Consider the following 21,266-nt stretch of genomic DNA (forward strand, 5'->3'; position numbering starts at 1 on the left):
AGTATGTCACAAGTGCCTTTCTGAATAAGATTATTGTCTTATGAATTCCATTCTGTGCCTTAAAATCCAAATGTAAAACGTCATGGCTCATTAAAATCTGTCAAAGGGATCTGAAGTCCTTTTTTGTATGGAGACTTGGAATTTATTAAGCAAGATGATCGCGATGTACTATCTCTCATCCATCAAACGGAGGATGTATTCTACTAGTTTATAATGATGCTGTGTAGTCACCACTGGAAAACAAAAAAATATAAAAATCGGTTGGTAGCACAAGTTGCTTATAGTATCGCGCTTATATACCGATTGTTTTAACCATCAACTGTGAGTCGTGACCCCACGGTATAATGGCGATTCTTTACTCCACCACTAGTAAATATTAATGTATTGGTGATGTTTCACGATCATTACGACGATCAGCAAGCGGTAGCAATCTCTAGCATTGTAAAAACGTTGTAACAAACTTTATCATGAAACGAAAAATATGTAGAAAGACCAATATATATATTTATAGAAACATGATTAATTTCTCACTAATATTGTTGGTAACTGAAAAATATTATCGACTAATGGTAAGAACTGCAAACTCTAATGTATGTGGCAAAAAAAATCGTTCAATCAGTGCAGTAAATTTAAGCTTTTACCGTAGCAGCAATTAGCATTTTTCGTATATGCCTAAAATGTGCACGGCATTTTTCCTTTCCATCTTCCTTCTGAAAACAAAATCCATGCATGCCAACTGGCGTCTAATGCTATACAGTATTGCTACAACAGTTTTGATTCTCCATTTTTAATCATTCGGTAAGCAGATAATGAGCTATCCACAAACGCGAAGCATCACAAGCAAAACAGTGCACTAAACAGAGAATACAAGACGTTTAATTACTTTATTTAATGAGCTTTATTACTGAACATTCTCCAAGGTGACAACTTTTGTTTGTTTGTATTATCGAACGCATCGAAAATCTCCAAAGATTTCCTGCTCCTGCATAAGGATGGACAATGAGCCAGCAGCCGTGACAATAAAAAATATCCACAACAAGCCTGCAGTACCAAAAATTGCAATGTCATTTCCTATTTAAATTTTTGCATGAATTTCTTTATTTCCGAGGTATATATGCGTCGTAAACAGAGACAGCTTATACAAGTATCGGTCCGCAATTTTCATTCTTTACAGTAGCTCACCCCGGTCAATTACCGTAGCCATCCATTTCCAGTCTTCTTCAATCTGAAAACGAACTTTCTTATTTTATTTCTCATGCTACGATATTTACCATAATGCATTCTTGTATAGATGTATTGTACCTGTCGTATGTGATCCTTCCTCCTATACGAATCCGCAATAACGTCTAGTGCATCAAAGTATCTGCGATTATGTCTGAGAGCGTCAGTCGGATCGTCTATCAAATCCGATGTGATCGATTCGGTCCTAACCAACGGTATTTTGGATCGTTTTCTGTTTTGAGCAGTTAATTCTTGCAGTTCTATCAAATTTTCTTTTTGAAAGCATTCGGGTGGTTCCATCGTGTGGCTTGTGCGGGGTGTTGCAGTAGCACTGTTAACATTCGGTGAAGCGGCTTTCCCACCGGGAATGGAGAGGTTACGAACCGAAAACTGATGAGATCGCACGTATCTAGTCGAAAAGCAGTATGTTGTTTAAACTTGAATTATTGACGCAAAAGTTTTGACCAGCCTACTGTACAATGTAACAGCTGATATTTCGAATTTTGAGTTTCTTTCAGTGCTAGTTATACATACTCGTATGTATACCGGTGACATACAGTTACACATATATGTATGGAACAAAGCAATCAAACCGGCTGTTTTTCATGAGAATCATGTTTACAAAACATCAACGTACCGACGAGGCTTCCTCATCAGGAATATTACGGGCAAAAACTGAAAAAATAAATACTGAACCCATTTGGGTGGTGCCGGATGGATTTTTGGGCTTCGGTAATGTAGATGGATAGTCCAAACAGTGACCACAACAGAGACGAAATTCATCACAAAAGCGAACAATAGATATCTGCAAAGGTAGCGTACATGATCTATGTATTGTGACTGTTTTTTAATTAACAGTTAATGTTTATTTCTTACTTAGCCATTAAAGGCAAGTCTTTAGAGGGAGGCAAAATTTTGGAAACCAGCAGAAGGTAAAATACCAAGGTCACTGAAAAGAAATTATTCCACTTGGCACAATGTTAATGTATATCACTCTGTACAGCAGACTCATGTCCCTACTTATTTTCTTGGTTAATTAAGCTCTAAGGTTTTGTGTAATTTACTTTTGATGATCTTATGCGACTAATTATGCAGTTTACTCACCAGAAATCGATATGCTTAAGGCCACCTTTTCTCTGAAACCATGATTGGCAATTAATACAGGCATAGACACAAGAACAGACACAATCAAACGATTCGAAAGCTTACCCGCTAGCGGAAGGCAAATAAAATACAAGGACCTGTATAAAAATTATATAAAAAATCTGTATCAGAAAAAATGCCGTCTAAACGCAATTACTCTAAACTTACTGTTAGAAAGGTCACCAAGCAAGTAGGAATGAGCAAATTGACTGTATAAAATAGTGGCCTTCTTTGTATCACAAAATAATACACCATTTCAATGCGAGGCTGTTTATCTGGAGTGTAGTAAAACATTGGTTGGCCTTTTGCTTCCAGAATGCACCACGTTCCTAAAATTAATCATGTTTTACAGTTCACACTTCTACGTAAAATGTTTCGATAACATAAGAAAAATTATAAATCGGCATGTTTTGTATACCGGAATCCGTGAAGTCAGTTAGATCAACAAAATTTGTTTCGCCGAAAGATTCAAGAAGAACTTCTTGAGAATTCCATGTCCAAGAACGAAAACGCATTTTGCATGTTTGAATCTGCAGAGAACGCGAGACAACTTTACAGCATTCGAAAGCCTGCTAAATCTTACTGACCGTAAATATATATTGATTTAGAAATATTTTCTTATTCAAATATATAGAGTACTGGAGCAGCAAAAGTTCGCCTAATTCCACATACGGTAGCCTCTTTCCTATAAGAACAGGAAACTGACCGACGTCAGTTTGCACGGATCGGCAAAACGTGCACGGATCGGCGACGGAGAGAACATTGAATTTGAGTCAGCATATGACCGTACATTACAATTTGGATAATTAGTTTTTGAAAAAAGATAAGTTCATAAAATTAAATTTAAATAACATTTATACAATTGATAAATCACTTTTTTTTACTCGAAGGAAATAATAAAATGAGTTTACCGAAATCATGAAATGTACGTCGACATCATTGTTAATTACGGCACTGCGCATCGTTGCAACATCAGATCTACTTCTATACATGTAAAATTCGATAACAACATAATATATAGTCGCTATTGATGCTACTACACGCATATTCACTTCGTACGTCAAAAGGGAAATAGACGACATTGATCTCGCAAGTTGATTTATAAATTGATGGAGGTAGCCAACTGATGTCTCCTTTAGAGTAAATGACAACTGCAAAAAAATACAGATTTCAACACAAACTTGAATAAAACAGTTCTGTCTTTCTATAGTAAAACCACATATTTATAATTGTACACTTAAATGTGAACTAGACCGGGCAATTCTAGTTTCCAGACTATTCACCACGGCATCTTATCACTACAGTTCGATTGTTGAAGGAGAAAAGCTTAATGGGTTTTTGACAACTTTCTTGCACTCATTCCAGAATCATATTTTCGATGATACTTCAAGATATGAATGCGCAAAGGATGACAAATTACTTGAAGACGAATATCTAGTAATTTAGTTACGGCCAAGATTGATGAGTGCAACTTGGTTGTGCTAGAAAATTAGCAGATCCAGATGGGCGGTTCAATACTTGGTTCGCTAACGGCTTTACCATTTTGCACGCTCACGTAAAATGATATAAGTAACAATTAGCAACTGCGCGATAAAACTGATTACATGCATTTGCCTTCACCTCTACTGGTAGAGCAAAAGATTGACTTACCATTGGATTTATAACTAACTCCGTACTTTCCGTCAGCACTGCAAACGATCATAATTGTCCGCTTAAAATCACACGCAGGAAGAAATCCCAACTTACTTGTTCAAAAGAACGACGTCCGGCGTCCACACTTTATCGGCAGGCATCCTGACGGCCTGGATATTTCCGTACTTTTCAGGTGTCCAAGCCAACTGTGGATCGTTCCAACCCTTGAAAGTATTATGCCAGTTATTAAAATTGTAAATAAAAATTGTCGAAATTTACGAAAGCACTTACCAACCTATACCATAAATTAGTCTTGAAAACCTGGTCTCTCTCGTTCTAAAATTACAAAATGATCAATGATCAGGACTAGCAGCTTATACTGGAAAAATTCCCTTCCCACAAATTTGACTCACCACGCCTAGGATTAAGACTAGAACAATCCCAAAATGAATTTTAACTGGATCGCTTAAATTGGTAACAGGACGAATCAGTGTGTTGTAGCCGTATGATAGATCTCGTATGAGCGCGCCTTGATTTTCCGCTGATCCTGTAACATCAGTTCATGGCATTAGTAAGGAAATGTAATTGTTTTTTCGGACACCATGACGGAGCACACGCATGCGTTTGTATATCAGGTACAACTTGGGCTGTAGCCTGAGTCTGATCGCTGCGTAACTTGCTGCTCATAATCAATATGTTACTTCCGAGATCGATGGATTGGATCCCGGATCCCTAATCTAAGATTAAGGTTCTTTATTCGGCTACTTAAAATAACAGTCTCCACTGCGAGCTATGGCAAGTAATCAAGCAATGTACTGGTTCGGCATTTACTCCAGAATTTCATATTGGAGATTCTTCGATTGCAATGACAGAATGCAATAACATAACCACAGTTTACAGATTTTGAATAATAATTTAAACAAATCCTCGATCTGAGCGTGACAAATTCAGTAATCCGCATTTTTTGCTAGGGCACGAACAAATGACTACGTTAAATGTTAGTAACCTTTATAAGTATGGGGAAAAAGGTATGTAGCAGTGTGCGTACCACATGCGCTGTTTATAGTTAGCGAAAACAGAAATTTTTAACACAATATATAATCACAATATGGGTTTAGATTAATTATTATCAGATATTATTACTACTGTGCAACAAACGCATTAAAGCGGAAAGGTTTTATTTGACAACTCTGAAAATGAAAAGCAGACCTACCAAAGTGTTACTGTAGTCGCGAGTCAAAACGCTTAATTTTCATACATAATATGCTATGCAGATACGACTCACTGTACGAAAATACGGCATTTTCACGCGTAATGCAGTAATTAGTATTTAGTAGCGTAATGCAATAGATTCTTAAAAACAATGTTTACGTATTTCTGCATTGGCTTTTTTCTTTTGTGCTACGCATGCGCTTCCCTGTGCCCGAGTACGGATGCCGTATATGATAATATTATATTGGCAAATAAATATCGATGTCGTATTATACGAATCCGCTGCACATGTGAATTTAATAAAGTATAGTAGCGCAAACAAGCGAGCCACTTGCCGCTGAATAAACATTCGTCAAGAGAAGCGATATCCAGGAGCTTTCTTTCCGGACCGCTTCCCATTCAATCAACGCTTTTCTGGAATTTTTTCTAGAACCCGGTTATATGAGTTTTCCATTCATTTTGAACCACTTATGAGGACAGCCTTATTTGCGGAGACGGCTAGTTCTGCCATACACTGCTCTTAATATACGTAAATGTCTGCTTTATATACATTCATATTCCAGGCCAGTCCAATTCAGTGTAAGCTTACCTTTCCGTCTGCGGGGAATAGCAGTGCAAGCATTCAGATCACTTACATTTGTCAATTTTTTAATCGAACTTTTTTTGAATGGCAAACCTTCTCGGCTTTCTTCAACGTCTTTTTTCTTTCTTCAACAAACAGCTCTTTTCCGAAAGTTGTACTATTAATTAGCCTATCGAAACCCATATACCAGCTAGGGCGATTTCCTATGGATATCAGTTCATTCAGTTGAGCATTTCTTATTCCGTTTCGTTTAGCAAACCCGTTTACTATAGAAGTTTTTTATTAGTTCGCTAGGTATTTGAAAAGACTGTTAGTGTATACTTTATGATTCAATCAGAAATAATCATGGCATTTGACGAGACAATTAACCATCTCAACCACTCAGCTATTTTGTTATACGAGTACTGTAAATTCTCGAATTTGCCGCATAGTAAAAGCCGGGCTGTATTACTGAATGGCTGCATGGATGGCGCATCTAGGCATACAGCATCATCAACTACTTGGAATACGTCTAAAATGACCACTCGCAAAGATCCAGAAAAGTGTTTTCTAGAGCACGACAGACTCAATCCGATCACTTATACCATCCAATTCCCAAGAGCTTTATCGCTGCTCTCGTCCTCAGACATGCTCATTGTTAATTCCGCTGATTTTTTACCAAACATCACAATTTGCAGCCAGAAATGCAGTGATCTACCTGCTGCTATCAAGTTGTAGTATTGTGCGCTGCCAATCGATCTTGCATTTACGAAGGTTTACCAAATAAACAACTCACCGAAGTATGAGTATGCTGATACTTGATCACACACCGATAACCGTATAATCCAGATTAGTACTCCACACAAAAAACTATTACATCGGCGATATATGGCAATTGTTTCTCCAGTACTCGTACCGCTATACGCTAACAACAAAATTAATTGCAAAAGCCGCATTATCATTATAATATCCGAATCCCATGATGTGGTCAGATGTTAACATTACTTGTTAAGACTCAAATATCTATAAAGTATTCCAAGGGAGAACTGTGCCGATGACCGCAAACAAATGCACATTTGGCAGTACGTAGGCACATAAATTAAAATAGTGATTTCGGTTAAAATGTTAAAATGCAGCGAAAGTGGTCACAATTATTGCTGTCGGTGTGCGTGCACCGCGCACCGCATCTTAGTGCCACAATAGTCTAATTTGCACATTTCCCCGAGAACCTCCCCCTCCATTAAACCACAGCAGAAAAATCATCAACTGATCCAATATTGATATCAATCAAGCGCTTAAATGGACCATCACAGAGGGTTTTGCTCAAAAGTAAAAATTATATATGGTAAATAACGTGATCATAAAGGAGCAGTTGTATCAGGAATGGAGCCGGTTACAACGTCGATAATGTTAGTAGAGGGCTGAGAATGAAATGCAAATACGGACAGTTATCGTTGGGGATATGGTAGCGGTCGATCCCTTGTGGACTCTCGACTCGTGTATGTTTATGTGTATGTGCGCTGTGTACGTATTGTATACTTGCCTACATGTGGAATATATTCGTTCCCCGATCATGGCTGCCTGGCTGCGCTGTCTGTCCAAGCAACACTCATTTCGGGCCGAACAGATTTTGCGGCCGGAAGTTGAACGATGTTTATGCCAAGGAAATGCAGAGCGGCCCTTTTGTGCACTGTCCCAGCTGCAAGGATAAAACAGGGCGTGGTCTAAACGTACGGCAGAGTTTTTCCCATCTGCGTATTGACTTCAGCCCACTTTTTGACAGCATAACCTTACTTCCACCTTTTTCATAAGATTCGGGATTTGGTCTATTCGCCCCGATGTCTAATAAATGTCAAAAACCCCGTGTAATCGCACGAATGCGGATCCACTGCTCACATCTGTAGAATTTATAGGTACCCGGTAGAAATAAGGAGTGAAAAATTGAGGAGGAATACTTTAGATGCTCGAACGGAACATAAAGGCAGAGGTTGTCACAATGCCGGTGCGGCGTGCAATGGTCAAACGCGTCAATCGTCGTGAAAGTATATGCCTTACTGCCTACCGGGCAGTGCAGACTACGGGTTACTTACTAACGATTTTTTTAAAAATACTTTTTACAATGATTGTACGGTTAACTTAAATCTGCTTAAATTAAATCCGTTCATGTTTATAACACACGATGATGTTTATGATGTTTATAACACACAGGAGTGATGATATGAACGACACAAGCATACTGTACCGATATACCGCTTCTATGCACAGCCATAACTTAAACCGTTTTATTATGCAACGTTGTGATATAGCAAGCGGAATTGTTTTTATTTACTTAATTTTACTTTTTACATACAACTTGTGCGCCATAGTTATAGTAATGTCCTGTAACGCTAATGACAGTAATATGTAATGTGTATAAAACTTTCCTTCTTTTCGGTACAGTGCTGACGTGTATTTTGTGCAAAGCAATCCTTTGGACGCTTTTTGTATTGCAATGTAAGTTATGCATTATACTTAAACGAAATTAATTCTTCTGTTATATTTACTAGGCTGTAATTTACCATTAGTAAATATAGTAAGTACTCCGATTTCATGGAGTTTGCTAATATCGTGCGATCAGCGAATACTGAAATTCGCTTAATTACTGGAGCACGCCGGCACGGTGTCGGTGTCAGACCCGCCTGCCGCTGCCCGACCAGTCTGTGCTGATAGTTGCACTTTAAAACTGCCTGCCAGCGGCTTGGCCTGCTTCATCGTCAGCTGTGACATCATTTGCATATTGATAAAAATTCCAGCAGTGCTTACTTATCAGAACATGATCATGCCTGGTCCATATTCATTTTAAGTTTTTAACAATGTAAGGAGTGGTTCTTTCTTTATCCGTTTACCATGTGTACGTTTCGTGGTTGCGACAAATATTTCGCAGTGCGCTGTTTTGTTCTAATTTGGTTGCACTAACATATATCCAAAACATTTGTTTTCATCGAAAGCCGCGCATTTATCGGTTTTGCGCTTACTAACAAGGGTTTGCGCGCAGTTGCTGGTTTAGCTCGTTGGATGGCAAAAACTCCTGCAGCGTCAGGATAGCAGTACCGGTGCCTGAATTCTGGAAGATCGCATAAGCTAAGATGTCCGCCATACAATCGTCAACGGAGAAGTTTATAGCTCGTCCTTATCAGGTAAGTTTGAAATAATTGCCGGATAAATCTGAGTCTTCTACAGTTTGAATATTGTTTGTATGTTGATGGTTATTGCGTGTAGTAGTTTGATAAACCATACTTTACCACAGAGCGTTTGCGATTTTGCTAGCTTTTAATTTGCCTGAATAGCTAAAAACGGTATAAAAGTTAAGCGCGACTGAAAATTGCGAATGTCAGCCTGTTTTTGTTTCAGGATGAATTGATTCAAAAAGCCCTGAAAGAGGACATTATCTGCGTGCTCGGAACTGGTGCGAGTATTTTGCTTACTGATTCATTTAGTTGTCGTATATCGCTTGCATTTACTGGTTACTAAAGAATACAGTCTGTTAACGTTCAGTCTGTTAATCTAGGTACTGGGAAGACTTACATTGCAGTCCAGGTCATACAGCATGAGCGGCATGAATTGATAGAGGATTTGGAAAACGGAGGCAAACGATCCGTTTTCCTTGTTCCAACAGGTTGTTTCTCGGCGTTCACTTACCATGTTCGCACGCAGGATATAATCGGCATTGTTCGAATTATTTTAGTCGCTCTTGTGGAGCAGCAGGGAACCGTTCTTTTCAACCATACTGGGCTTAGCGTGGGAAGTAAGGAAATTCCGTGGACACTGTGAGGCCAAAATCATTTTTGCTTATCGCCTGATAACTATATTTTTCAGAGTATTGCTCGTCGGAAAACATCGATGATTTGGATATTCCGGGATGGAAGCGCGAGTTTCGGACGAAGAAAATTCTTGTGATGGTGCCAGATGTACTGAAAGATTTGCTGGAAAAGGCATTTCTGTGTACGTAGAAACAACTTTTCCGGATTCATTTGATTGTTATCCAGATCTGTTGTCTTTTGACTGTTTTCTAGCCTATGTTACAGTTTTTATTTTTTTGGAATAGTTAACTGTGAAATACCGACGTTCGTTATAACTGAGAAGTGCAGTCGCATGATGGTTTCTGATATTTTATAGTGCCAAAACACATTAATCGGCTGATCGTGGACGAATGCCATCACGCAGGTGGAGAGGAACATCCGTATCGACAAATTATGCGTCTTTTGCATGCCAGCACGGATCGTGGTCCGAGAATTTTAGGCTTGACGGCGTCTGGTATTAACGTCAGGCTTAAAAAGAAAAACAGGACTCCACAAGAACAGCTGGAAGATGAAATCAAGCAACTGGAGTCATGTCTTGGTTGCAAAGTTGTGACATCTGTGGATGAGTCCCTGAACGAGTATGGAGCTCGTCCCAGCCCGAATATTGTGACTTTTCAGGTGCGGTAACTTTAAGTACTTTCCGAGTTCTGCTGACGCTTCATTTTTTTGTTTTGCACAGTCTGACATGATCTGGAATCCCAGTGTACTCACATGGGCGAAAATGTTTTGTAGTTTTGGATGTGAAGTTAATACCACAAAGTTTTGTGCATTCGCTTTGTACCTTACACCTACTGAAGTTGAATATATTTTATTTTAGGTTTTTCGACCCAACGGTACGGACCAGGAAATCATAGAAAGCATTAATGAAACCGTTGATTGGCTGGATAATGCAAAGAAATGTGACTTTTCGTCGCGCCCAACAAATTTGGACGCCTCACCACTCGACAGCGAAAAATGGGTTAAAGATTCCATAAAGGAGATCAAAAATGCGGTTTCACAAGTGCACAATACTTTGACTACTATGGGAATTTACTGTGCCTACATAGTAAGGACTAAGGATGCTGTAAACGAAATCACAAGTTATTAATGAAATCATAAAGCGCACAAAATTTAACGTTAGGGGCTTAGATAATTAAGGGGTTAGATAATTCAAGTAATGCGATAATTTAGTTTGTTAGTACGGATGCGTTTTTAGACATCTCAACAGTTGCTAAAGGACCTGAAGATGATGCTGAGCCGAGGTTTATTTCGAAGAGACCTCTCCGAGCTGGTCAGCGCCTGTATCTGCAGACTTCAACAAATCGGTACCTGGTTCGAGGTGGCTTACACTATTCCTCAAGCGCAGCCAAATTGCAGCGACCGTTTCCTGCTGAGGCTTGTGACACCGAAAGTAATAAAGTTGCTGGAATTGTTTCAACCGTATGTCGTGGCTTCCGCAGGAGCCGGGGGTATGTTCTTAGTTCTTAAGAGTACCTATTTCTGTAGGTTTTGTTACACACAATGTCTTAATTTCCAGAAAGGAGCAACGAACTGTGTTGCATCGTGTTCGTAAAAGAGCGGTATAACGCATGGGCTCTACATCAGTTTTTGCAGCTCCTACGTACTACTAGGGAGAAGAACTATGAATGGATCAATACCGGATTTTGTGTGGGACAGCTAGAGGAAAGCGGTTCAGAAGGCAAGTGTTCCATTTCGCGTCACTTTTTTATGCCTGTCGGATAATTTCGCATTTTCACTGGTTTTACTGGTTTACTGGTTTTTTTTACTGGTTTTTTTACTGTTTTTTTTACTGGTTTTTCACTGGTTTCATTTTCACTGGTTTTACTTACGTTGTCGTGTTTTGTAGAAACCATTGGAGACAAGATCGGCTTGTCTGCCACTCAATTGAAAGCGACGTTATCGAAATTCCGCAGCGGAGAGTTGAATGTTTTGATTGCCACGGACGTTGTCGAGGAAGGTTTTGATGTTCGTGAATGCAATTTGATTATAAGGTAATTTCCTCCAGATAGAAAAAATTAAACATGTTCGAATTTTTAACATATTTAACAACCGTTGCGCAGTTAGCTCCTGCCTTACACAGTATATATATATTTATTATATATATGTAATTTTGTCTGCGTCATATACTGGTACTTATCATGTTTGTCCGCGCACCTTAATGGCGTAAACAATTGCCCTACTCCGTATCGTTTTCCCGGCATATAACTTGATTTCAACGAACCAGGGGTTGTAGTTTTTACAAGCTTAATTTGGAGTTTTACTAGATTCAACGAACCTACGACTTACCGATCGTATGTGCAGTCGAAAGGAAGAGCAAGGGCGAAAAATTCCAAATTTTTGATGATGGTCGGCCTCGACGAGGTGGAACACTTTCGAAATAACAAGTTGCATGAATTCCAGCTGTTGGATGCAGTGATGAAAGATCACTGCGTAGATCGAAGCAGTCCCACTGAGGAGGATCGCAGTGATCATTTTTCCGATGAGAAGTATCCTCCCTATCGGCCTCCAGGGAGTAAGGCTTGTGTAACTTTGGGCAGTGCATTGAATTGTTTGCAAAGGTGAGTGGTACTTAATTGTTGACTGCTGGAGTAATGTGAGTCCGAAAACTATCATGGACCTTTTAGCAGAAATTACACTTCTTTCTTTTTATTCAGATATTGCAACTCACTGCCGAACGACAAGATGACCACCTGTTTAGTGGTGCCAGATATTATTAAATTGGGGAGCGAGCGGTTCATCTGCAAACTGTATTTGCCTTTAAATGCGGCGATAGAAAAGGCAGTTGTGGTAAGAGTTGGAGACTGATTTTGTTTGTGATTCTGAAATCTGATTTTGCAAGACTACGCACTTTTTTACGGACACGTAATTTACTTAGGCTATTGGAAGAACTTTGTTTAATTGTTTCAGGGGCCAGAAATGGAAACCCCCGTTTTGGCCAAGAAGGCCGCGGCACTCGTTTGCTGTCAAATGCTTCACGAACGCGGTGAACTGAGCACTGAACATTTGCTGCCAAAGGACGACGAAGTTGAATGGAAGGATGCAATCGCCGCATTTGTAGGATATCGCGAGAAGGAACCAGTACCAATCGCGTCGGCTCAACCTGGTACTCGTCGTCGTTCGCAGTTTTACCAGAGAACTGTACGCATGAACTTAACAATTTTTAAAAAAAATTTTTTTACATTTCTTTAATTTTTTTAAGAACTTATAATTTTTTGCCTATATGGTCATCTTAATCGCCGCATATTTACAGGTGCCCTCCAGTCTGAACGCATCCACTCCTACCGTTGGAGGGATGTTTTTACATCAGATTCTTTGGAAGAAAACTGGAAGAATTGCGGCAAGTATGGACACGATTGCGGACCTCAGTATGGTAAAGAATTTGTCCATGGCTGGCACGACCACTGGATGGTCATGGACGCTAATACATATCGGGATGCCGTGGTCGTGACATCCTATAAACCGGAAGACCCGTCAAGGCGTTATTATGTCATGGATGTTCCAGCAGGATATACGCCGACGAACTACATTGTAAAGGAGAACAACAACGTAGTGCAGCATATGATGGGAAAATACGGATACTCTATACAACATCCACATTCCCCCTTGCTCCATGTTCGTCACCTCTCAAAAAGGTAACTACATGTACTGAGATTGCTAAATTTACTAGATAGCATTGGCGTTATATTGGACTTATTATTTCGGGATTTGTAACTGTGATTTTTAGACTGAGCTTTACACCTAAACCTTCGGATGTGAAAACCGCCCCGAAGAAAGATATTCATCTGCCAATGGAGTTTTGCCATGTTTTGCCAGTTTCCGTTCAATGGCATCAATCTTTTCGGATCCTTCCTTACGTTTTGTATCGCTTGCGCACCATGCATAATGTTTTCGATCTGTACCAAGAGGTCGGAATGGCCTTGTGGGGCAGCGTTTGTCCTCCGGAACGTTGGAAACCACTTGTCTATGATCCGAAGTATCACGATGTATATGTGCGGCCACCACCACGCCCCACATCATCGGATTCGCTTTCATCTTTAACTGGATCGAGTGACTCAGAAAACTCGCCTGCTGAAGAACACGGTATATTTTATGACAAGTTCAAGCAGCAGATGTACTATAGAAACCGGGAATGGAAAAAGAATCAGTTGGCTAAGCGCAGTCCATCGACACAACCGGTATTTTCTTTTACTTCATTTGCCATGCCGGACCGAAGTGCTGTGGCAAATGGATCTTTAAGCGACTGGGTCGCACCGCCGCAAGCTTTTGACCATGAATTTTCTAGCACTGCAAGGACATCGTTGCCGGAAGTAACATCATTTGTCAAAGCAGTGACGACTGCATTTGCTGGCGATTGTTTCAATATGGAGCGCATGGAGACGATCGGGGATGCATTCCTTAAAATGACCACTTGTTTGTACTTGTTTATGGAATACCCAAAATATCACGAAGGTCGCTTGACAGAGATCAAAGGAATTCAAGTCTCCAACTACAATCTATACCGATTGGGGAAGCTGAAGAATCTGCAAAGTTATATTGTGAACTTGAACGTTTTGGCTGATGCAAAACGCTTTTATTTACCTCCGGGCTTTGTCCCTTTGGATCGTTTGCAAGAGCCTAACCGTTACGATCTACCTTTACGCGATAAAAGTTTGGCTGATGTTGTGGAAGCTCTCATCGGGATGATGCTTCTGGAGGTAAATGCTTATTACGCCCAGCGCTTTATGGAATGGATGGGATTGAAAGCAATTCATTCACGCGGAAAGATTGGTAGTGGGCAGATTGATAAAGGATTTAGCTCTTTGCGAAGGGCTGAAGACGATCCGCTCTTCAGGGAGCTTTCTACACTTGTAGCTCCATTTGGAGACTTCGAAAAACGGATTGGATATATGTAAGTTGCAGTAAATACATCTGCACACTTTGAATAAAGTGTTTTATTTATACCAAAGGAATTTATGCTGCATGTTATAATTATTGAAGTTATAACACATGCATTAGTGCATTAGTATTAGCACAACTTGTTACAAGCGTTATCTTTTGAAGTGGCTTTTCTTTGTAGATTTCGGGATAAATCTTATTTGCTCCAAGCGTTTTCGCATAATTCATATAACCGAAATCAACTGACCGATTGCTACCAGCGTTTAGAATTCTTGGGCGATTCAATTCTGGACTACCTAGTAACTCGGCACATATACGAAGCAGACAAGACCTTAAATCCGGGAAAATTGACGGATTTGCGCATGGCTTTGGTTAACAACAAGACATTTGCGAAGCTGGCTGTCAAGTACGGATATCATCACTGCATCCGATATCATGCTCCGAAAATTTTTTCATTTGATTTCTCGCTTTGCCGAAGAAGTGAAGAAGGCGGATCCCGATGTGGAAGTTTTGAAAGCTAGTGATGTGGTATGCGGTTGTTCATCGAGTCATGAGGACTTGTTATATTTGTGATGCAATAAGCTTAATAATTAATTTATCCATTTGAATGGACTGGAAAAATTCGGCTTAATTTGTAGTTTTATTTAGATTTTTCCTAACCTCTATTTCGAATGTATTGTATTTGTAGCATTTGCATTTTGCAGTATGCTGGATTTGACGACGATGAAGAGGAAGCGCACACTGATATCTATGAAGCTGCAGAAACGCCAAAAGTTTTAGGGGATATCTTTGAATCTGTAGCGGGAGCAATATTCTTGGATAGTGGACTTTCCTTGGATGCGGTTTGGAAAGTGTATTATAACCTCATGCGCAAGCGAATCGGTAACATAACTTGCAGTTTTTCTTTTATTTTAATTTTTGTCATCCAATACGTGAAGAGTATTACTTTCTTATTTTTATGGTATAGATTTCTGTCTGAAGCATTGTCCAAAAAATTCGGTTCGGGTGCTGTTGGAATACGAGCCCAACAATGTTCGCTTTTCGTAAGAAATCTTGCTTTGTTTTATAAAACTTGGTTTACACTTTACAGCTTCTCGCCCTCATGTTTCAGATTGCAGCTCACCGATAAGGGCAAAGTGGTTGCGACGGTGGAAGTCACCGATAAGGGAGTCTTTCGTGGACAAGGGAACAACAGTCGCGCTGCCAAGTGCAATGCAGCCATCGAGGCTTTGCGCGCTTTGTATCCCGAATCTCTGCCGTGTGATTGATTTGGCGCTCAAAATTTTTAGTGATCGAAGACGTTCCTTGGCGTACTTATTGTGGTGCGTTGGATTGGTGATGTCAGCCAGCGGTGCTTTCGTATGGTTACGTAATTTTGATTACATACGACGCGTTTATTTTGTTCTTTTGGAAAAATTTTTTATTTTCGCCTCGGATTTAATTTTTACTGTATTTAAACATTACTTATATTTGTTGCAGTTGTATACCAAATATTTGAGGATGGATTTTACGTTCTGATTACAAAGTGAAAGTGAATTAAAGTGAATTGATTCCTGAATTCCTGTCAGTTTTATAGACTCCCGTGCAACTGCACACATCATTTAACGGGGCCTTTAATATGTAATAATGTAAAGAATGTACACACAGTTCAAACACACTATAACACAGTGTGTTACTGTGTTATAGTGTGTTTACAAATTTACGTACAAATTTACAAAGTACAAATTTACGATTGAAAGAAAGTGTGACTGCCTATTCCTATACTTAAATTATCAGTGTTCATCAGATTTCATAAGAAGGAAATTTTACCGTTTGTTGACTTTCGCAGTAAAATCTAAAGGGATTTTGTGGAACTAAATCGCTTGCCATGGAAGAGTTTTGCTGTGAGGTGACTGAGTTATTAACTTATGTGTAGTTTCACCGAGTATGTTATGGCTGACGAGCACAAGATCGTTGTTGTCCGCAATATTCCTGCAGTCTTTCATTCCAGTGATCTGCGCTCTTATTTTTCCACATTGATTGAAACAGAATGCTTTGCCTGTTTTCATTATCGTCATCGGCCAGAAGTGCTAGCGGAGAGTAGCAAACCCGAGCAGAAGGAATCTCAACAGAATTCTTCCAGTTCAGCACCCGACCATACCAGATGTTGCTTTGTCAAAGTTAAGTCCGCAAATCTGAGAGAATTCCTCTTGTATAACGGAAGGCACTGGACAGACGAAAAAGGTAGCCTTCTGCCGTCGAGATGCCACATTATTGTTATGAAGCTGCCCGGGGATAAAACCAGCCCTCAGATGGTGCTTCATCAGCGTCACCCTCCTTACCATATCTCACGCGCCACGAGCGAAGGATGGAGCGGCGTTATCATCTCCATCACCAGAACCTGCAGGAGTCAGATGTGCAGAGTCTCATTGAAATGAACCCACCAGCCCTGATGCCACAGGGCAACGTGGGCACGCCAACAAAATTCTTTCTGGCTTTAATTCAGAAATGCCAGATGCCATCATCGCTGATTAAGAGTTTGGGCTTGCGTTTTCCCAAGGGCCGACGAAACAGAAAGTACGGTCAGGTTCCTATGAATTACGGGACGGATGACAGAATCGCTCGGGACCATGCACCAACGAGCGATTCAGAGGAAGATATTGCGCCATTTGAGTGCCATCAAACTGGGAGCCGTGGAAAAGATGATGATGATGTGCCTGTCGAGGATCGAGCAGACGCGGACAACGATGAGTGCGAAGAATGGGAAAGACACGAAGCCTTTGGTGAGGACGTTACGACGCATGAACGGAATAAAGAAAGACTTTTTGAGGATGAGCAAGAGGTAAGTTCTGCAACCAAGAGAAGGCCAAGCAGTATCAGGACTTCAAGAGAATGCAGAATTAAAAGCTGTTTTTGGGACTGCTGCTTGGTATTTATCATTTACGTAGATGTATTACCAAATATTCCACTCTTCTCTGTAGCACTCAAATTTTACCTTTAGTTCTTTTTTAAAAAGGACATAGGTACACAAAATTATACGGTTCACTTAACGATAAATTGCAGTAAAGTGTGGCTTTGCTATGCACTGTTGACTTATTTGCTAGAAATACAACGCTCGACTGCACTGTTGACTGATTTGCTTTTAACGAATTTAAGTAAGAACTTTAGAAACGGTATAGTGTACTTACCATCAGTATAAAATAATATGATTATGACTGTCAGGCTGCGTTTGTTATTTAATTCATGTATGTATAGTACAGAACTGCAGATATTGCAGTATAACAGATACGAGTTGGCTGTTAGGCTGTTACACATTTATGGGTAACAGAGTACAGATATGTAACAGTAATTTTACTTGTAACAGGTTGTATGGGAAAAAGGCGGTCCGGGCATTGTCTGGAATATGGATGCTAATTTCTGGAAGGAACAAGACGGTGGTAGTGATCTGGATGAAGCGACGGATGATTGGGACGTTGACATGTCGATGTACTACGAGGACGATGCGGATCGCCCTGGCGACAAAGATGCTCGTGACTTCATGCAGATCCGTCGCGAACGCCAGATGCGGAATGGCTCAGCGCCTTCTCTCTTCAGGAGGAGTCGGTCAATCAGTCCTTCAAATAATTTCGTGCAATGTAAAATAGGAGGATTTGAGAAACACACAAAGGGTTTTGGGAGAAAAATCATGGAGCGAAGCGGTTGGAAGGAAGGGCGTGGACTTGGGAAATGGCGAGAAGGTATGGCGGATGCACTGGCGAGCGAAGGTCAGCAAGCATGGTCGAAGAAAAGGAGTTGGTTACCTGGGTCCCGCACTGAATCGGAAGCCAGTGAAACGGTTGGATCGAGAAATGACAGCTATTAGCAAAAGTGCTGTTCTGGAAGCGGGACAAAACGGCGTGAGGATTACGACGCGGTATGACAGCCACGATGAAGGCGATTCGCTTAAGCGCCGGGTTGCCGCCACCAATCTCAAGTACAGAGCCAAGCAGTAACTCTTTTTCTCTTAAAAATAGCTATCTGCTAAAATGCAGTGGTATTGCTTGTACATAGTAAGTTAACTTTGTAGGTTGCTTTTCAGATATTTATATTATTTGGTATATACTGCCATATGGTTTGCCCGTAGATGTTTATTTCAGGTGATAGCATGCGCTGCTTAGATATTTATGTTTAGTTTTTATTTATTTCTGTCCCTTGATGTTCCCGGTGCTTCCTTTCTGCCGTCCGATTGTTAGCGTTTTTATGAAGTTACTGTACTTTTGTGTCTCAAACGAATTTTGATAACGTGCTCAGTATTTATCATGATGAATAAATAGAAAATTGTAATTTTTCATGTGCATTTCGTTGAGATATGCTGCTGGTATTAGGAGCCAGCGTAGTCACAAATATTGGCTTCACAGTACTGGATGCCGATTCGGTGACCTTTGATCGGTCCACAACCTCCTTCGGAGCCATTCTTTGGAATGCGCTTTGGGCGTCATCATCTTCCGCGTCTTCCACCGACTGTGGTTGATCAGTATCAAGAGCTTTTAGAAACAGAGCTTGTGATCTGAAAAAATTTAAAGCGGATTTTGAGATTAAGGCTGGATCTTCCTGCATCAAACAGTTACAGTACTTTACAGTACTTCTACTTGTTAGCAGGGAAAACTAATCACAAGACAAAAGACAACAAGTCGGCTTACTTCGCTGAATCTTTCAGCATCTGCTGAAAATAACTGGAAAACTGCTTTTCGTCGCTCAAACTACTTTTAATGCTGTCTGCTCTTTCGGTTTCCGGTGGTACTACAGCGTGTGGTGTGGATTCATTATCGCTAGTAGAGCTGTTTTCCTTATTGTCAGAGGAACACGTGTGATTGTGCAAGGCAAAGCCTGCACAGCAAGCATAGGTAATCAAGACATTTTCGGTGGCCGTGGCATTCACAGATTTTCTGGAAAAAATAGAGAGACATTGTTTTATTTATTCTAATTTATTCCGCATAACTTATCGGTTCTGCACTAAATGAAAGCTGCTGCGGAAGTACGTAATAATCATGTGCTTACTTAATTTTTTTACCTATTCCGCACACGCTACACGGTAGCGTGAATAAAATAGATATATTAGGCTGGGTGCTTTACAATTAATATACAATATTATGGTACTTACACGGTCCGGCAGATCCGTATCGTCTTGTCTTCTCGACAGACTGTAAAGACGCTTCGATCCAGTCGGCCTTTTAGTAAACCACCGTCAATGTTAACAGAATCATTGCTGGGAGCGTCGGACACTGTGGCGGTCCGGCTAAGACAGACGTGTGGTCCATTCCACCATCCCGTTTCCTTGTCTGGATGTATGTCGCCTTCGGCGGCGTGAACAGATGGACTGGTGGCGTTACTCTCCGCAGACGAGTCAAAATCCTGAAAGTTGCACATAACACAGAGATTAATAAGTAATTACTGGAGTTTCCTGTGACGTTACAGCTTAGTCGCTGCTAATATAATATTAACAAGTATTACGTACTCTTAATAATCTATGCAAACTTTCAGTAAGTTCTTGAGATGCTGACAAGCTGCGTACATGTGGTACGCGGTCGGTAGTGCTTTCTGTAACTAAACAGGTGCAACACGATATAGTCAGCAGGATTACTTTCGTCGACAACATTTTGGTACCGAGGCATATCAAGCAGTCGATGTAATAACTGGATTTTCGGTGACCGCAGGTACAAATATTGCTTAGTTTAAGGAAATAACTCTTCGCTGACAGCTAACGTCGCTGGGCGTAACCTTTCTGGAAAAACAATCTTAATCACTTAGAATGTTCTTGCTTCATTGCGTGTGGTGTAATCTTAAAGGCAGAGCAAACGTCGCGTTGCAGTCTGATTACGTCCATTGTAAGAGCGCAAAAATGTCCAGCAGTAGCAATTACCATCTTATGTAACGCGCGGGTTCGGCATACCAATAATCGGCGCGCTAATGTTGCGGCCTGACCAGAACATTAAACTGGCGAAAGTATTTTTTGATTTCGTGAATTGAGACACCTGTTTACATTGTATTGCGTACGGCATTAGCGCGTAGATCTGCTGATTATATACGGCTTTACCGCAAACGTAGAGTAGGTGTTAATTTCCTTGCACACCAAAAAAGAAAACCTGTCCCAAAAGGTATCATAAACGCATAGAACTGCTTTGTACAAATTTATGGGATGTAATGCAATGCCCATCAATCAAAATGACACCGCACTCCACGTGTACTGTTAAACATTGCACACTTACACGTAAATATAAACATAATTATTACAAATTTTGTTTTAGCAAGCAGATTAATATTATTTGCGAAAATTAGCCCACTTTCTTCTGTGTTTATTGGACCAAGTTAAATAAAAAAAATATAAAAACAATTTGATAATGCATTTTATTTGCAAAAAGAATTATGGATGTGCAGTGTGCAATAACAATTTAAGTAAGGCAAAAACAAAGAAACTGCGTATCCCCCAACAGAATCAACAGTCACATTGCCAACAAACATCCATTAAGGATAAACCGTTGCTTCGATTATTGTGGTGAATTTTGTGTGGTACACATTCAGACATGCGCATTACTCCCTTTTGTATAAGCCCTGTTTCCGTCAGGTCATGCACAAGAAGAATGCGCGGAAACCTGGCCCGGAACCAACTTGCGGCGGTGGGCGATCCTGTTGCTGTGTTAATTACTACTTGCAACAAACAGAAAAAACGCTGTAATAAACTCACGCATGATCAACAAATTGGAGTAATTCCAATAACAAAGGGAAAGCAATGGATACATATATAAAGTGTAAAACGGTCCATCGGT

The 21,266-nt window shown here is 40.3% G+C and overlaps 4 protein-coding genes across 6 annotated transcripts; 2 read left to right on the forward strand and 2 right to left on the reverse strand.

The window, feature by feature from the left end:
• Positions 1 to 837: 837 nt before the first annotated feature.
• On the reverse strand, positions 838 to 7,236 carry LOC129586152 (acetylcholine receptor subunit beta-like 1). Its single transcript, XM_055479192.1, has 15 exons — positions 6,567 to 7,236; positions 4,410 to 4,543; positions 4,288 to 4,332; positions 4,111 to 4,220; positions 4,015 to 4,052; positions 3,424 to 3,515; positions 2,783 to 2,894; positions 2,533 to 2,693; positions 2,431 to 2,462; positions 2,326 to 2,357; positions 2,098 to 2,170; positions 1,859 to 2,026; positions 1,303 to 1,630; positions 1,183 to 1,225; positions 838 to 1,041 (listed from the first exon to the last, which is right to left on the reverse strand). Exons 1-15 carry the CDS (start codon positions 6,730 to 6,732, stop codon positions 944 to 946), a joined length of 1,632 nt encoding a protein of 543 aa, XP_055335167.1. The 5' UTR covers positions 6,733 to 7,236; the 3' UTR covers positions 838 to 943.
• A 1,335-nt stretch (positions 7,237 to 8,571) lies between these two features.
• On the forward strand, positions 8,572 to 15,996 carry LOC129586144 (endoribonuclease Dicer-like). Its single transcript, XM_055479175.1, is given in 21 exon segments — positions 8,572 to 8,946; positions 9,161 to 9,215; positions 9,318 to 9,425; positions 9,495 to 9,554; positions 9,626 to 9,751; positions 9,926 to 10,227; positions 10,427 to 10,654; positions 10,805 to 11,057; positions 11,126 to 11,287; positions 11,456 to 11,600; positions 11,874 to 12,167; positions 12,264 to 12,396; positions 12,517 to 12,747; positions 12,860 to 12,979; positions 12,982 to 13,241; positions 13,334 to 14,497; positions 14,666 to 14,939; positions 14,941 to 15,012; positions 15,189 to 15,366; positions 15,452 to 15,527; positions 15,596 to 15,996. Coding segments are annotated over 21 exon segments (4,449 nt in total). The 5' UTR covers positions 8,572 to 8,895; the 3' UTR covers positions 15,753 to 15,996.
• Positions 15,997 to 16,200: 204 nt separating this feature from the next.
• On the forward strand, positions 16,201 to 18,780 carry LOC129586142 (G patch domain-containing protein 3-like). The gene is given in 4 exon segments (XM_055479171.1): positions 16,201 to 16,790; positions 16,793 to 17,305; positions 17,828 to 18,247; positions 18,249 to 18,780. Coding segments are annotated over 4 exon segments (1,539 nt in total). The 5' UTR covers positions 16,201 to 16,391; the 3' UTR covers positions 18,456 to 18,780.
• Positions 18,595 to 20,486, reverse strand: LOC129586143 (uncharacterized). Of its 3 annotated transcripts, XM_055479173.1 has the most exons (5): positions 20,363 to 20,486; positions 19,958 to 20,224; positions 19,604 to 19,854; positions 19,143 to 19,388; positions 18,600 to 19,009 (listed from the first exon to the last, which is right to left on the reverse strand). In XM_055479173.1, the coding sequence occupies exons 2-5, from the start codon at positions 20,096 to 20,098 to the stop codon at positions 18,760 to 18,762; spliced, it is 888 nt and encodes a 295-aa protein (XP_055335148.1). In that variant the 5' UTR covers positions 20,099 to 20,224; positions 20,363 to 20,486; the 3' UTR covers positions 18,600 to 18,759. The 3 variants fall into 3 exon arrangements, with proteins under 3 accessions (XP_055335149.1, XP_055335148.1, XP_055335147.1); XM_055479174.1 differs by lacking the exon at positions 20,363 to 20,486 and having other exon boundaries at positions 18,595 to 19,009; positions 20,015 to 20,264; XM_055479172.1 differs by lacking the exon at positions 20,363 to 20,486 and having other exon boundaries at positions 19,958 to 20,264.
• Positions 20,487 to 21,266: the final 780 nt, after the last annotated feature.

Source organism: Paramacrobiotus metropolitanus, unplaced genomic scaffold (genome assembly GCF_019649055.1).
Source record: "Paramacrobiotus metropolitanus isolate TYO unplaced genomic scaffold, Prichtersi_v1.0 Parri_scaffold0000020, whole genome shotgun sequence".
Lineage (NCBI taxonomy): Eukaryota > Metazoa > Tardigrada > Eutardigrada > Parachela > Macrobiotidae > Paramacrobiotus > Paramacrobiotus metropolitanus.

Bases quoted from the DNA above. Each gene is read 5' to 3' on its own strand.
- LOC129586152 (XM_055479192.1), bottom strand. From the start codon at position 6,732: ATGATAATGCGGCTTTTGCAATTAATTTTGTTGTTAGCGTATAGCGGT. The intron at 2,171-2,325 runs GTGAGTAAACTG...ATTTCTTTTCAG, and splicing joins CTTAAGCATATCGATTTCTG to TGACCTTGGTATTTTACCTT. The intron at 1,042-1,182 runs GTGAGCTACTGT...TTGGTACTGCAG, and splicing joins GGCTACGGTAATTGACCGGG to GCTTGTTGTGGATATTTTTT.
- LOC129586143 (XM_055479173.1), bottom strand. From the start codon at position 20,098: ATGTTGTCGACGAAAGTAATCCTGCTGACTATATCGTGTTGCACCTGT. The intron at 19,389-19,603 runs GTAAGTACCATA...TATTTTTTCCAG, and splicing joins ATACGGATCTGCCGGACCGT to AAAATCTGTGAATGCCACGG. The intron at 19,010-19,142 runs GTAAGCCGACTT...AAATTTTTTCAG, and splicing joins ATGCTGAAAGATTCAGCGAA to ATCACAAGCTCTGTTTCTAA.